The sequence below is a fragment of the Citrus sinensis genome, chromosome 3, assembly GCF_022201045.2.
Source record: "Citrus sinensis cultivar Valencia sweet orange chromosome 3, DVS_A1.0, whole genome shotgun sequence".
NCBI classification, from domain to species: domain Eukaryota; kingdom Viridiplantae; phylum Streptophyta; class Magnoliopsida; order Sapindales; family Rutaceae; genus Citrus; species Citrus sinensis.
In genome coordinates this window covers 11,704,049-11,720,714 of record NC_068558.1, presented here as the reverse complement: position 1 = coordinate 11,720,714, position 16,666 = coordinate 11,704,049, and the positions used below count along the sequence as shown (strand labels likewise).

At 37.5% G+C, this 16,666-nt stretch overlaps 3 protein-coding genes across 10 annotated transcripts; 2 read left to right on the top strand and 1 right to left on the bottom strand.

Annotated features, from left to right (window-relative positions):
- Positions 1-98: 98 nt before the first annotated feature.
- LOC102622568 (polynucleotide 3'-phosphatase ZDP) lies at positions 99-5,873 on the top strand. Of its 3 annotated transcripts, none has more exons than XM_025099371.2 (12): positions 101-591; positions 1,065-1,124; positions 1,270-1,326; positions 1,410-1,475; positions 1,639-1,710; positions 1,878-1,934; positions 2,382-2,458; positions 2,884-2,965; positions 3,116-3,232; positions 4,111-4,232; positions 4,474-4,543; positions 5,548-5,873. In XM_025099371.2, the coding sequence occupies exons 1-12, from the start codon at positions 214-216 to the stop codon at positions 5,593-5,595; spliced, it is 1,206 nt and encodes a 401-aa protein (XP_024955139.2). In that variant the 5' UTR covers positions 101-213; the 3' UTR covers positions 5,596-5,873. The 3 variants fall into 3 exon arrangements, with proteins under 3 accessions (XP_024955140.2, XP_024955139.2, XP_006477746.3); XM_006477683.4 differs by having other exon boundaries at positions 102-591; positions 1,288-1,326; XM_025099372.2 differs by lacking the exons at positions 2,382-2,458; positions 2,884-2,965 and having other exon boundaries at positions 99-591.
- Positions 5,874-12,043: 6,170 nt separating this feature from the next.
- Positions 12,044-14,037, top strand: LOC127901328 (uncharacterized). Of its 6 annotated transcripts, none has more exons than XM_052438425.1 (4): positions 12,050-12,267; positions 13,130-13,163; positions 13,261-13,438; positions 13,663-14,037. In XM_052438425.1, exons 1-4 carry the CDS (start codon positions 12,179-12,181, stop codon positions 13,698-13,700), a joined length of 339 nt encoding a protein of 112 aa, XP_052294385.1. In that variant the 5' UTR covers positions 12,050-12,178; the 3' UTR covers positions 13,701-14,037. The 6 variants fall into 6 exon arrangements, 3 of the variants coding, with proteins under 3 accessions (XP_052294385.1, XP_052294386.1, XP_052294384.1); XM_052438426.1 differs by having other exon boundaries at positions 12,051-12,267; positions 13,261-13,412; XR_008053489.1 differs by having other exon boundaries at positions 12,058-12,267; positions 13,074-13,163; positions 13,261-13,546.
- A 157-nt stretch (positions 14,038-14,194) lies between these two features.
- On the bottom strand, positions 14,195-16,313 carry LOC102622267 (uncharacterized). Its single transcript, XM_006477682.4, has one exon. It carries the CDS (start codon positions 16,269-16,271, stop codon positions 14,547-14,549), a length of 1,725 nt encoding a protein of 574 aa, XP_006477745.2. The 5' UTR covers positions 16,272-16,313; the 3' UTR covers positions 14,195-14,546.
- Between the last annotated feature and the right edge of the window lie 353 nt (positions 16,314-16,666).

The following is a 16,666-nucleotide window of genomic DNA, read 5'->3' as shown; positions in this document are numbered from 1 at the left end:
AAATGAATAAAAAAATTATTAATAATATATTATTATTATTAAGGTATTTGTATTATGTTGTTTTAGTCTAAAATGTTTTATATTTTTTATTTATAAGAGTAAAAATGAGTGTATGGTGAACCGGTGGACCGGTACCCCAAGACATGGCGGGAAAGATTACCCAGAAAACTATTTTCTCGACTCACGTCTCGTATCGTCTCGTCTCGTCTCTTAATGCTAAACCTCTCTACTTTCCGTGCAACCCTCGGTAACGCTATCGTTCCCCAACAGTTAATCCCTCGTTTCCACGGCCGGTGCCAGAGAGCACAAAAACACTTGCACAGTATCTGCTTCCAAATAAAACAAGCGCCGTCGTCTGCGCCGCCGCCGCCGCAAATGCCACCCAAAGTCGTCGCCGAGTACGCGAAATCGAATAGGTCGTCATGCAAAAAGTGCTCCAAGACTATTGCGGCCAATGCTTTGAGATTAGGTTCCGTCACCAGAGACTCGCGTGGGTTTGACATGACGAAATGGCACCACGTGGATTGCTTTCCGATTGTTTCCGAGCCCATTGATTCCGCTGATTCCATCCAAGGATTTTCTTCGCTTCAGGTGTTCTTCCGTTCTTTTTTTACTTTATGACCTTAGGTTTGGGGTCTAGGGTTTTATGTACATAATGGGATTTTTTTTTTAAACAATTCCTCGTATTTTTAGTTATTTATTTATTTGCATAAAAATGTCACATTTAAGAATATTATGTCACTTGAGTCAGTTGAGTGCATGAATTTGAATTGAGGTATGTTTTAGGGTTTTTGTGTGTTTGCTGAGAAACTTGGCGAAAATTAAAAAATGTGGTAACACATGGAAAGGAAGTGGAGCCAAAACTTTCCTTTAAGTTTAATTTATTAGGTCTTGTTTTTTGCTTGATAAGGTGTTGGATATAGCAAAATTCTGAAATAATTACTTGCCTTCTTCTTATTTATTTATTTTGGGCGTGTTTTCTTTACTCTGTTATTCTCATAGAATATGCAATGTGCAGCATCTTTTGAAGAACTGATTACTTTTTCTGGTTTATTAATAATCAGAGTGCTGATCAAGAAGCTCTGAAGACATTGGTTACCAAATGCCAGACCTCTCTGGAGGAGGTAGGAGTTGATTTTTGCCATATTTTGCAATTTTTTGTTTGGTAAATAAAGTCAATAGTTCTCAGTAGTAAGGAAAGTAACGAGGAACTTCTTTTTCCTAGCAATTAAATTAGTAGCTTGTCGTTGTTTTTGTCTACATAAGCAGTTTGTGGGAACTTTGCAGGCTTTTGATGGAAGTGAAGGAAATTCGAAGGGGTTGGTGGTAAATGTCCTGGGTTGTCTGATTCTTAATTACATGATTGTTATTTATCTTTCTCTTATGTGTTAAATCTTCTGCATAATTAGGTTCAGAAAACAGACGAAGATGAAGAAGAGGTTGAACTGGAGAGTACAAATTCAAAGAAAAGAAAGGTAGGTAGATTCTCTCACCCCAGGGTTGTTGGTGGTTGATGAAATTTATGAGTGTATTTTCATTGTTTTCTGGTTATTAACAGAAAGGTTTTAGCAACAAATTTAAGAATTCGACTCCATACATTCTTGGCATCTATTTTCTTTTGCATGTAATTGCTTGAAGTTATCAGCCCCTGGTGAGGAAGCTCATCTAGAGATAGCATTTTCAGTCTCTGACGTCAAGGACAAGTATAAGGTCTGGTAATTCTGGTTCTAACTATATTTTTTAGACTAATTTTGCCTTAAAAATTTGCTTTTGCCCTAGCTAATCTCTTTATCTTTTTGTTTTCCTCACGTCCGAACAAAGATGTATACATATTCATCTTCTTCTTCTTATTATTTTTCTTCTTTTCCCCCATTCAGAATGCTACGCTGTTACCAAATTGGAAGGCATTCCAAACAGTCATATTTCTTGAGCGGGTGAGATTCTGGTCTTATCAATGAATGGAACTGATTCGCTGTCTTTTCTTGTACATTGGATGTTGACCATAATGGATTATAGTGAAATATTCATTATTATTTGTTGGTAAGGATTTCTTAGTGATAAGTGTTGTCAAGAATTTCATGTTCGCTAAGTGGGTAGTATTATTTATCATTGTCTCTGCTGTGTGGATTTTAGTCATTAGAGTAATCTTGTCTTATTCTTTCTTTTGTGGGTTGTTGTAACTCTGATTACATTATTGCTGCATATCTGCTTTCTGAACAGTTGCACAATGCATACATGTCTGTACATATGTACTCATGTACCTTATTGGACTTGCATTGATAACCTGTTGTTGGTCTGGAGGACTTCACATAGTTTATCTTTTAACATTATCATAGAGCGCTTGTGTGATTACACATTCTTATGCACTTTGATGTTTTTAGGCTGATGGTCTACATGATTCAAAGAAAATTGCTGCATTTGATTTTGATGGATGTCTTGTGAAAACAAATGTGAAAAGGTATAATCATATTCTCCTTTTAGGCATTTGTTATTGACATATCTATACTAAAAACCTAGGAAGGGTATTTTTCAGACAAAGGTCTTTTAGACAAAAGTGACTAATGAAATGTATTTATTTCATGATTTCCATTACTCTTAAAGCTCCATAATAATTACTAGGTTCATTGCTTTGCCAAAGGTTGTACCCTCTCTCTTTCTTACTTATGCAGACCTATCCACACCCACAAAATGCCATTTTGTAAAACTACGTTTTGGAAGTTTTTGTTTGAAATAGAGACATCTCTTCCAGCTGTTGGATGACGTTTGTTATAGTTATGTTGGGAAGAAACTTTTTAGTATTATGGAGCTATTAGCTTAGCTCATTTGTATAGCATCATTTTGAGGGGTCTGATTAATAGCTTAAGTATACAAATTTGATTCCAGAGTAGGCGCAGATGCTTGGTCCCTTATGTATCCTTCAGTACCAGACAAGCTGCAGAGCTTGTATAATGATGGCTACAAGCTAGTACGTGTCTTTTTCCATTGTTCTCCCCCAAAAGCTTTCTGATTATATTTGTATTTATGTACAGCAATGATTAGAGTGCTAGCACAACTACATTTTCTGATCAGTTTTGTTGATTAAAGGTTGTAAAACTTCTGTATGTGTAACAATTAGGTAATTTTCACCAACGAAGCCAACATTGAACGCTGGAAGAACAAAAGACAGATAGCTGTGGACTCAAAACTGGGACGTCTCAACAATTTCATCAAGTGTGTGAAGGTCCCCATACAGGTTGTTTAACCAGTTTATTTAAATGATACACGTATGTAATTTTATTTATGTGGGATTTAACGGTTAAGAGTTGGTGTTTGGACCATACAATTCAGCATATGAACTTGAATTCTAAATTTGAGATGCAAATTATATATGTTTAATTTTATTTATTTTTTTGTTAATATTGATTTTCCAAATTTAGAAGTATTATTAAGTTAGAGTCTTAGCATGCCAATTTAACAACTTAGGCTTTCTTGAAATATCCTTAAAATATCACAAACAATCCCCGCTTTAAAATTATTTGAGTGCTGAACTTGTTCTCTATTCAGAATTGCCCTACTATCCTTAAAATATCACAAACAATCCCCGCTTTAAAATTATTTGGGTGCTGAACTTGTTCTCTATTCAGAATTGCCCTACCATGATAGTGCTTCATGGATTGGTTGGTTTTCTTGCACTTTGCAATTGATTTATGCATAATTTTCTTGATCATGATGACCTTCTATAATCAACTTGAAAGATAGTGTTAATTGGATTGCCCTCCATGTGTCCTGTTACATAGTTCTGGAGTTTATATGATTCTAAATAAGTTACAAAACTGGCAAATGATTGGTCAGTTAGTGTTCTCGTATGTGAAAATCTTGCGCTGCTGTACCTTTTAAGAGTCCAAATGTGTTGCTTGATTTCAGATAGTATTTGTTCCATTCTGTGATGTGTTACACAATTGCAATCATAAATGGAATTAGGAAAAACATGTAGCTCATTGTTTTTTAACCTAATTATTTTAAGAATAACCTCTATCATTTCTTAAGTATGTAACAAAATTAATCTCTTTATTGCAATTGAAAATGATTGGGATGCATTTAAGGAGTGGACTTCCAAATTTATTTATGCAGGTTTTTGTTGCATGCGGGATAGCAAGTGGTAAAGCTGAAGATCCCTTCCGCAAGCCCAAACCTGGGATGTGGCAAATTATGGAGAAATATTTCAACTCTGGCATTTCTATCGATATGGATCAGTTATTCTCCTCTTCTTTCACTTAGGCTTTATTGTTCTTCTAATATTTCTCACCTATAGTCTTCACATAGAAACATTATCTATAAGCAGTCATGTCCATCCTATTATCCATTTTGGTAAAATTTGCATCCTGTTACTAATAATCATCACTATTTTTTAAAATAAAGTTTTAATTTAATTTAATTTATGGTAAGATTTGAATTAAGAATCTTCTTTAACTGACTTTTGTCTGCATCGTGTAGATCATTTTATGTTGGTGATGCTGCTGGGAGAAAAAATGATCATAGTGATGCTGATATTCAGTTTGCAAAGGTATTGTCAAAGTTGTATGTCGTTATTGTCAAAGTTATATGTCATTGTATTGACTTTATGCAGAAGTTATCTTTGATTCACTTATTGACTTTTGCTAATTTGTTGACATATTGATTTGATTTATACTTGGTAATGATTATCTAATTTTCTTGGTCAATCTGCTGAATCTTCAGCATGGATATGCTGAAGTGTGTTCATTCATTCTTCTTTCAAATGAAAGAAAAAAATTGTGTTTATAACTTTTTGAAATTGCACCATGTTTTCATAATATCATTTTGCGGAACCTCATGGGAGGCATCTCTTTTGGTGGGTCATGATGATAAGTGTCAGGTTTGGATCTTGCTTAAAGGAGAGTGGCGGTCTTTAGAAACTTAGTCAAGAATGTGGATGAAATCAGAATTATACATAATTAGAATTGTATATATTAGGATCTATAGTATTAAAGAAAAGTTTTTATGTGTGGATGAAATCAGAATTATACATTTCATTAAAGAAAAGTTTGATGGAAACATTATCAAGCTTGAATATGTGCCTACATCTCAGCAACTGGCTGATATCCTCACAAAAGGACTCTCAGAACAGACTCATGAGTTTCTTGAAGGCAAGCTTGGTCTCATCAACATCTATAGCCAAGCTTGAGGGGGAGTGTGGATGAAATCAGAATTATACATAATTAGAATTGTATATATTAGGATCTATATTATTTAGCAAGATTTGTTTCCTTAAATAGGTTTATTGATTTGTTTCCTTAGAATTAGATTTCTAGCTGTTATAGCTCTGATTTTGTGGGATTTGATTTAGTCCCCTGTAATCTATTTAAAGAGGAGTGTAATTCTCATCAATAAAACATATAGAAATTATTCATTCTAATCTCTGTATTTAACAAAGAGAACCAGCATCGACTTGTTACCATATGGTGCATTAACAATTAATTAGATTGGGTTTAATTGGTTTAGTTCCACCTTCTTCAGTCCATTGACTAATCTAATTTCTCTTGTTTGCAGGCGGTTGGGTTGAAATTTTATGTCCCTGAGGAATACTTTGGCTCTTGAACAATTTCGGATCAGGACTCTAATGCAACAGATGAATTTTGCTTTTCATTAACCACAATTAGTCCTGATTTGCTGTATCTTGTATGTAATGGTCTGGACGGGTGATGGTTGTGATTTGAAGTTGCCATTATACTTGAATGGATAGAGCCTACACAAGTTTAGCCTTCTGTGTCTGTCGCTTACACATCACATAAGTAGGCTAATGAAACAAAGTTAATCTCACGGTAATCTGCATCTTTTGCTAGTAACTACGGTATGAGCATTGTGGTTTCTGACCAGTCGATTGGCTTTTTGATAGCATGTGATTCGAAATTGCTATTATTCGAAATTGCTATTAACGGCAGCAAGTGATTGAGTTCAGTAGTTCCTCATATAAAATTATTGACTCTAGAGATATAGTAATATGGAGAAGACTAAATTGTTTCAAGCACCGACAGAACCAGAAGCGCCCCTTGTTTCAAAGAGAGGATAATGTGTGTGTGTGTGCATGCGCGCGCGCGTGTGTATTACAACAATTTGTGTAATAAAAATTCTCACTCGATCACTGAATTTGTGTAATAATATTGGGAAATTTACAAAAATAGCCAAAAAAATTAGGCATTTTTCAACTTTAATCCCTCAAATTTTTTTCTATCATAATTAGCCAAACACCCTATTTTTGGACTACATTACCCTCATCATTTTCATCAAATTTACAAAGGTATGCCACTATTCCCTTTTATGTGAGACAGGCGCCTGTCTCACTAGTTATCACTGGTTTTATGTGAGACAGGCAAGTGGGACAGGCGCCTGTCTCACATAAATCTGCTGGTTTTATGTGAGACAGGCACCTGTCCCACTGTCTGTCTCACTAAATTTAAGTTATTTTCTGAAAGTAATAACTTGGGCTACATGTGTCCGTTTTAGGCGTATAATATATTGTTTCGAAGCTTACGATGAGACGAAGTAAATCTAATATATTGCCTCCAAAAAGATTATTTAGAATCATATCATATAACTTGATAAAATCACTACATTCTTTAATTATAGTACCATATTTCATAAATTATTAATCTATTGATAAATTAATATATTTTTTATGGTCGCAAACTATTAATTTATCGAGATTGTATTGTGCCTTACTCTAATTAGTCTATAATTTTTAATGTTATAAATTGTTTTCTGTTGTATTGTGCCTTACAGGGGAGGAGTTTCCTCTCTCACTCCCAAAATCATGAATGTCATCGAGTTCACTTCCGTCTAAAATAGAGGAGTTGTTGTTGGCACTTGGTTCAGAGCTAGCATTGCTGCTTGTGGCAAGAGGAGAGTCTGTAACACTAACTGTCCTACTTTTTGTGGATCTTGATCTCACACTATACATGGAAGAAGCTGGAATGTTTGTCATTAGTGGCCGCAAACTACCTGAATTAATGCTTCACCTTATATCCTACATAAAAAAGAAAAAAAACGAATTAATTCTTGCCACCAAATGTGCAAAGCTTGTTGCTTTAAATGTATATGTGCTGCAAGATATGATTTGCATTGCAATTAATAGAATTTATAGAGTGAAGCAAATTGTGTAGTATCATTACGCCAATGCTACTAATCAATCCACAAAGCCAGCTTTGGCAAAGCTTCATGGTAAAGTGCAATGGGAAATGCACCACGCATTGCCTCTTGGTGCGACGGGGTGCCCGTCGCACCAACAGGCAGCACCTCTTGGCACCCCGTCGCACCACGAGGCAGCACCTCTTGGTGCGACAGGCGTGCGAGGGAAGCCAAGCGTGCGCGAGCTGCGTGCAAGCCTGCCCGCAACTCTCGCGCGCGAGGCCGCTGGCTGGCGCGCAGCATGCGCATCTCGAGCGCGACAGGTGCTGCGTCGTGCACGAGATTCGCACACCGCGCGCATCTCGCTTGCGATAGGTGCTGCGTCGCGCGTGAGATGCGCGCGGCGTGCGAATCTCGCGCGCGACGCATCGCCTGTCGTACGCAAGATGCGTACGCTGCGAGCATCTCGCTCGCGACGCAGCACCTGTCGCACGCGAAATGCGCGCGGCGTGAGAATCTCGCGCGCGATGCATCGCCTGTCACACGCGAGATGCGCACGCTGCGAGCATCTCGCGCGCGACGCAGCACCTGTCGCACGTGAGATGCGCACGCTGCGAGCATCTCGCGCGCGACGTAGCACCTGTCGCACGCGAAATGCGCGCGGCGCGCGAATCTCGCGCGCAACGCATGCATGCCTTCACTTCCCCTTCCCTTTCTCTTCTCTTTCTCTTCTCTTTCTCTTCCCTTCCCTTTCCCACATGCATCTCACCCACCACCGCCATTAAACACCACCAACAACAACAACATCAACAACAACAACAACAACGACAATAACAACTCACCTAGGGTTTTTATTTTTTTCTTTGATTTTGGAGATCTCCGAAGATTTTCAACGTGATTTAGATTCTTTCAGCCGCCGACAACTTCTTCCGCTGCCGATCTACGCTGCCGCCGACGATCTATACAACTTCCGGTGATGAGATTTTGGTGAGAAGGGGGGAAATTTGCTTGAGGGAAACGTGAGAATGGGGAGGGCAATTTCGTCCACAATTTGATGATTTGGCTAATGTTGAAAGAAAAAAGTTTGAGGGGTTAAAGTTGAAAAATGCCTAATTTTTTTGGCTTTTTTTGTAAATTTCCCAATATTAGACAATCATGAGTGTTATCTTAGTTCACAATATATCCTTAAGCTACTGATATTACAGGGAAGAAAGAAGAGGAAGACAGAGCTCTACAGTCTATAAATATAAAATTTGGGCAGTTTGGATTACCCCCCTGAAGTTTGTTGTTGTTTTCAGTTTGAAATGATTGTTGATCTACTGATACTTTGCTCCCTTTCAGGGTAACCCTTCGTTAGTCATCCCCATTTTTTGTCCCTTCACCATTGGCATTGATTGTGTAGGGTAATTATGGTAATTTCTCAATTTGAAAACATTTTTATCGATGCTGCCTGCTGCACGATGTATGATGTCAGTGTCATAAGTACCAAAAAAAAAAAAACTTGCAGGATGCCGAATGGAATCATCAATATCGATGTTGTGAAACAACAGCTGTTCAACTTCAAAAAATGCAACGGCTGGCAGGAGATAAACCCTAAGCAACAACAGGCCCCGCCAGTCAAGCTCCAACTTTCATCCATGAGGAAAAATTGGGGGAAATTTATAGTAATAATCATTAAAGTTTTGATTTTTTTTATTTTAACCCCCCAAAAGTATTTCTATCAACATTAGCCATAAAACAACCTTTGAGACCAAAATACTCTTCTCCCTCATCTCTCCCCCAACACTCCATTTCACTCATCTCTCCCAAACCGATCCAACTCCCATCATCGGCGGCAACATCAACCCTCGTCGGCGGCAACTCCATCTCTCACCAGCATCCGATCTACGATCTACAACCTTCAACAAAACCTAGGTTAGTCATTTTTCTTATTTTCATTAATTTAAAATGAAATTTTAGAATAATAATAGTTATAGTTTGAGAATAATGTTGATGGTGGTGGTGTTTGTGGTGGTTGGTGGTGTTTGGGAATATTGTTTTTCGATTTTGGAGTGTTGTAGATTAATTTTGGGGGTGGGGAGGGAGGGGGCAGGGGGCACTCGCGCGCCCCGCTGTCGCACCAAATTTTTGGTGCGACAGGATTAGAGTGGCCTTTTTTTTTAACAAGTCAATTTTTTTTTTCTGTAAATGTAATGTAATAATTTTATAAATATTACAGATACATGGCGAAATCAGAATCACCGAATATCGAAGTAGGCAATATGTATTTTCGTTATGCCGATCACTTTCCTGGTCGAATTTCGAGCATGTGTAAGTTATCTTCGGTCGTAAAAGCCATCGAGGAAAAATTAACAAAGCAGCAGTTGAGTATGTTCAAAAATGATATATTTGGGCATTTCTTGGAGTGTCGAAGTTTTTCATTTAGTGGGGTAATTTTGCACAATCTTTTACTGAGGCAAGTGGCCCATGAAGAAGATAGCCGTAAGGATCAGTTATAGTTTCAAATTTGTGAGCATTTGATTCGCTTGTCAATTGTCGAATAGTGCTTGGTTACTGGACTTTCATTTGGTGTTGATACCAATAAAAAAAATGATGAAATGGAGCAGAGACTACGGAATACGTATTTTGGTGGTGTGCATCGTAAGATTAATGTGAATGAATTCGATGCAGTATTTAAGAAGTTGAAATTCGAGAAAATGGACGATATGAACGCATTAAAGATTGCGATGTTTTATTTTGCGGACAGAGTACTAAATGTAAGAAAAAATCACTGTCAAATCAATTTCGATTGGCTTGACCAAGTTGATGATATACAGTACTTCCGAAAGCGTCCATGGGGTCTATTGTCGTGGGAAATGATTTACGAGAGTCTTGACAATGCACTGTTCGAGAAAGACGAGAAATTTAAGAAGACTCAGTTGAAAAATCCAGATCATAACATTGAAAAATACAATCTTTACGGCTTTATGTCCGGGGTTCAGGTGCGTTTTTTTTGTTTATTAATAAGTTTTATAGTATTAAATATTTGATAGTTGTTTTATTTGATTTTTTCACTTTGGTTGTTGTAGGCTTGGATTTACGAAGCAATCGGAGGGTTGCCATCAACATGGGTTGTCAAAACGAAGAAGAAGATTCCCCGCATTCTGCAATGGAAGCCCATGGCGTCTTCGAGAATCAACTTTGCGGAGGTTTATTCGTTCTTCAACGATAAATCTCATCTTGTATTACTTATTTTTTAACTTTACTAAATTTAAGTTATGTATACTTATTTAAAATTTTCAATTGAATTTATGGCAGGGGGATGTTTTACAAACTCTTGAGCCAAATTCAAATGAGAGTAGCAGAAAATATTGGCTCTCTGTGAAGGATTACTTGCCAAGCATTCCAGACTGGGTTCATAATGTCGGTATACTCTAAGTATTTAATCGACATTTTTTACTTTTCATTTACTAATTTTAAATGATATTTTATACAGCACCAACCATCAATCATTTGAGTCACAACTGCTAATAAAGCTTAGAGCAACCATGTTCGAAGGCAAAGTTGGAGCAAGACTTGTAAGGGGGTCAATTATCCTTCTCGATCAAACCATAGAAGGAATAGATCTATTGTCTCTGTTATTCACATGAGTATTGTCTTCACACTCATCCTCATGCTGAAACGACGGAACATTCAAAGGGCCGGCTCCTCCATCATCACCATCATTATTTAAATGAGTGCCCCGCCTCGTATTATTAGAAGGTTCTGCACAAACATTATCCCCCTCTGTCTCATTATGAAAATCATCATTGTCCCGAAAATCATTGTTGTGATACGGAGAATACTGTTGCTCCAACAACGTCGTTATTGAAAATACCGTTGCTCCAACATCCTGTAACGTAACGTCATTATCATCAATGTTGTCATAATTGTCGTGGATTGGAGAGTAATATTGCTGTAGCGATATTGTCCTTGGCAACACATCTTCATCATTATCGGGGCCAAACATATTTGCTCTAAATGAAGTTTCTGTATCGACATGTGGCTCAATATCTTCGCTCGGAACTCGAGGTGATGTGGTCACGAATATAGGAATGCATCCAAAATTGGCTACGTCGGATGCCATATGCAACACAACCCTCACCATTTCATCATCACATATATTCATGGGCAGTGCACATATACGATATAATGTGTTACTAGACCTCAAAGTTGTCTTTATTGTGATACTATATTCATTAGGGTTTATTTATAACACCTCGTATACTCTTGTCAATAACTGATCAAACAGACAATTTTTCCCAACCAAAAAAGCTCGATTTTTACCATTCACATACTCCATACGGTCATCCTCTAATGTCTCCCACCAACTATCGTACCACAATTCAAGTACAACTGAATTCATTAAGCCTGAAATTATAAAAAAAAAATTATTTAAGCCCTATCAAAATAATACAGTTTTAATGAATCTCCAAGGATTGGTGCGACAAGCAACCTGTCGCCCGAAGCACCTTGTCGCCAGATTCACCCCCGACTCAGTTCAGCAAGTTCAGAAAATAACTCATAGCACTAAGTGATGTCGATTAGTGTTGGATCCGGATAGATTATGATCGGATTTCACTTTTACCGTTGTCTTTTGCCGTCGCCGTTGGCTGATGATTCAAGAGTGGAAAGCTGCGTTTGGTTTGACGATCTGGGAAAAACAATGTTGCTTTTGGTCTGTAAAGAAGGATAATTTGGGGAGAAAAGCTTGTGTTTGGCTAATGTTGATAGAAAAAAGTTAAGATGAATAATTATAAAAATAATAAAATGTTTATGGTTATTTTTATAAATTTCTCAAAAATTGGTGAAGAGTTTCCACTGCGTGACAAATGTTATATAACATTTTGTTTTTGCTTTGACTTTGATGATAATGCTCAGTTGTAACTTAGTTGAGAGACATTCCTATCACGTCATCCTATTAACATGATAAAACCGTTCAATTTTAAGTCAGCAATGATAATGTAGCAGGACTGGTACATTTATATTTTCCTCTACTATTTATACTTTCAAAAGCGATGAGCAATCATCATCTATTATGCAATTTCCTTCTAGCAATATTGTCACTACTCTCACCTTTCATTGGTTTTTCCTTCTCTGCCTCCCCCAGCCCCACTTCTTCTATCTGTAAGCTTCCCTCTCTCTTTTATACAGATAACGTGTGTGATGTTAGTTTTTCATTTGTGTAATATTTGAGTTGACAAATTGCCACTTTTGGTTGATGTTTATGTACTGATCACGATTAATTTGAGTCTTGAACTGATTCAATATGTATATTATATACACTCCCCTTTTCTATCCATTTTTTTTAGCAGAAAATCTTTTGGATCAGAAATCATCAGGTTTTTAATGAAAAGGAACAAGAAAAAAAATTTTCTCTTTCACTTCAATTTCTGTAATTTTAACTTGTGGCATCTAAGTTGAGTGGGGTGGAACATTCTTTTTGAATCAATCGCCTCTAATTACCCTGAAACTGTCATCAGTGGCATTTTAGTCCTCTGCCTCTCAACTGCCTACTGCTACTAATTTGAGGAATGTAAAGTGCCAAAAAAAAAAAAAATTACCGATGCCACAAAATTTCTGCTTTTAGACAAATGACTGCTCATGTCAGTGATTCTTCGACTTATCTAATAGTGAACCATTTTTTAATTTTCTTTCCCGGGTCTACAATTGTTTGGCTTCAATGGTTTCAGAATCCCTTGAAAATTTTCTCAACCTTTTTCATTGGCTTTTGTTGAATCATATGAGATTCTCAAGCTAAATTCCCAGATATGGCCAAACTTTCCCTTGACCGATGGCAAGATATAATCACCTATTCATTAACACATTCCACGTTTTAGTATGTTAATAATTTAAAAGTTCTTATTTTCATTTTAGAACACTGCCCGGACCCTTCTCCTCTATTTAACGCTGGCATAAACTCTTAATTGCAGGTGTCTCTATATTGATTTTTGAAGTCTCCACATCTGATAGTTCATGTGTTTTGCAGCTCTGGTTGTGATATTTTTACCATTTTCCTTGAAGTGAGAAAAATTCACACTTAGTACCACTGCCCTGCACCTCAGAAACATGTGTTCCAGACTTTTTACTTACAAGACACGTATATGATCTTGCTTGCAGGCAGTGGCATCTACAATAAATACACTTGGAGATGCCCTTTACAAGGTTTTTTGTGCGTCATCTGATCCATCAAGAAATGAAATGAGACAAGCATGTCAGTTTCGACTACTTGAGTTTTGGAGGTACAAATGGACCAATAGCTCTGCTATCAGGTGTAAACCCTCATCCGTTGAGCTTGGTAGTCCATTTCTTTGCTGCAGCAGTCTTTGGAGTCGGTTGCTTATTACTTCCATTTCCTTCGCCTAAACATATGTTGATTGGAGCTAGATTGAATTCAGTATCTTTGGTGCTCGAAACTTCAATTTATACTTTGCCTGGCCTCAATGATTTCTATCATTTTGTCAATTACGATGAATACAGCTTTTTTCTTTCTAATGATATCTTGTTTCCTACATTTTCCAGGGTGCATCAAGCACTATTTTCCCCGTTATAAAGGCTGAAGGAGTTAGAGAGATGTTCTTCCCTGCAAATGGGCCAACAAATTACAGAGCTCCTCCTGCTAAATGACAGAACCCAGAATTTCATAGAATGCGGTTGTGTGTGCGTGATATTGACATCATGACAAGTTAAACTTCTAGGAGTGGCGTCTTTTTGAAGATTAAACATGAGATCTGGTTTCAGTTAGGTAGAGACATATGTGACACATCATCCATTTTGTATTTGAATTCTGGAATAGGCTTCCAGAATTCAGACAAAAGTTTTCTATTTGCAGGGTTATTTATTATTTGTTCATTTTCCATTTGCAGTTAATTAAATATTCTTTGTTTGACCTAGCTATTAGCCATGGACTTACAATGTGATTTTTTTATCTTGGTGGATGTGTATTACCGTGAAGAATTCCTTACAGATACTTGAAAGCTTAATGCTGAAATATTGTGTGTTTGACCAAAATTAGAACTTGATTTCTTCTCGGAAAAAAAAAAAAAGAACTTGATTTGAGTAAGCAAGGCATTTAAAGTTATGGTCATTCAAGAAACAGAGAAGATGATCATGGGAACCTTACATGAGAGGAAAAAAGAAAAGCAAAACAAGAAAAAGAATGCAGAAAAATCCCTCGTATCATTCCAGATGATGCCAAAAAATCTTGATAGATCTACACTTTGGCTACTCTCTCAACCTCCAAACGGAACTTTCTGCAAACATAAAATATCCAAAATTTTGTATAAACATGGACAAGCAGTGTATATTGATTTGACATTCAGTGGAATTCATAATTGCTTGATCATTTGCTGGCTGATTATTGTTACTTTTACATAGACAAAATCCCTCAGCATAAGTCCCATGCATCATTCTTTTACACCAATATCTCCATCCAAAATAGCATGCCTTGTCAAAACAATTTCCTTCACAAGGTTCCTGTAAGTAAAAGGCCTAACTGCTGATCGCAGAAACAACTCTGGAGGAATTTTGCTCTTCTTCATCCTCTTCCTCCATGGCCCAAACCCAGCAATCTTCCATTCTTCAGGGGTCACTTTGGCTCTTTTACCCCGCAAGGCAGTTTCATCTCCATCTTCTGCAACATTTTTCTTCTCCTTTGATTTCATCAACTCCAACTGCTTCTTATAAAACACAGTAGATGTTTCCACACTTCGTTTTGCAAGCATTTCCATTCTTTCAGAATTACTCGTTGCCTTCTTAAACTCCTCCTCCCAGAGCTTCTTATCCTCTTCTGGATCAAATTCCTCTTCATCATCATCATCATCATCATCATAATCTTGATCTCCTGATTCATCACCTCCACGCTCATCCATGTCCATAACCACATCATCATTCTCATCAACGAACTCACCATCATCGCTACCATCACTATCATCCTCAATCCAATCAGTAAATTCATTCTCACCATTACTACCAAGGTCATCATCATCATCATCATCCGGGGCATCACAACCCAGCTCCTCTTCCTCCAACTTAGCCTTCCACTCTTTCGTATATGGATGCAACAGCTGCACAGGATGATTTGACAGCAAAAACTCTAAACACTTGGACTTCTTCTCCTCACTCAACTTCTCATACGCATTCACTACATCGTCCACAAAAGCCTTAGGACTCACCCTTGCAATCTTACACAACCCACCAAAATAAGTACACATCTCCACACTCCCATCATCATCATTCCTTAACTCAAACAAAAAACTCCCCTCTGTTTTCGGATCAAGAAATGGCAATATCGCCTTAAAAAAATTATCTTGAGGCTCAAACCTACACTGATAAACCGGCCTCTTAACATAAATAATATCCGGCCTCATCCAAGCCGCACACTGTGTTATCGAAGACCTAGCTTTATTCCCTAACCTACCCATCAAATTCCACTTATCCAATCTCTTTTTGCCCGCTTCAATAACAACTTCAGCAACCAAAGTCCATTGCTCCCACGGCTTTTCATTAACTCTCCATCTGGGGTGTCTCACAAACACCCAAAAGTACCTAAACCCGACACTCTTATCCATTTTCTTCAATCTTTCCCCAAAATCAATACCCATTTCATGTTGCTCAATTTTCTCCCACTCTTCATGGTCCTTCACCGGACTATACATTCTCACACGTTCATCACTAAAACGACCGCGTACTGGCTCACCAACTACAACTCCGCGCCACGAGTAGGGCCCATACTCCCCGTACTTGTACCAGTCATAAGGGTGGCGCAAATCCGGGTCGTCCTTTTCCATGAACCGGACCATCCGGTCGTACCCCAATCCGATCATTTCGAGCTCCGACTCGGTGAAGTTGTCGGCATAGAGGGTTTTCTTGTTAGAGTTTTTAAAGCGGTAAAAGGGATAGTCTGCGAGGTTGACGGGCCTGTACTTTGGTTTGCGCTTTGATCTGCGCCGAAACGCTGCGTTTCCTTCTAGCCGGCCTGAGGACTCCCCGCCCGGCTTCTTCTTGCTCCGTCCCGCTAAGGCCCGAATGTCTAGGCGGGAAAATTGGGGGAATTGGCGGGAAAGTTGGAAATGGGGTTTAGGAAAAAAAGGTGAAGGGTTTAGGGTTTTAGAGAAGGAGAGGTCCTGCATTTTAGAGAGAGACGGAGAAAAGTTTGGAATGATGATAATTTACTTTTTGATTTATAGTTTCTTCGGATTTTATCTAACGGTGCGTTTTAGGTGGGAAATTATCAGTTAGTTACTTTTAGTTTGAGAGACTGACACGTAAGCCCATAAATTTAAGGTGCTATCCGGTGGGAAATTATCAGTTAGATTTTTTTATTTGTCACTCATGTATTTATTTTATTTTATAATTATTATAAGTTATTAAAATTATTTTAGTTGATTATTATTATTAATTATTATTATTATAATATTTTTTCTATGATGTGTATGTATTAATATTGAAATTATTGGGAATCCTTAAATTTAAGTAACTTTCATATCTTTTTAATTTTTTAAAAGAAAATTACTCCTTTAATTAT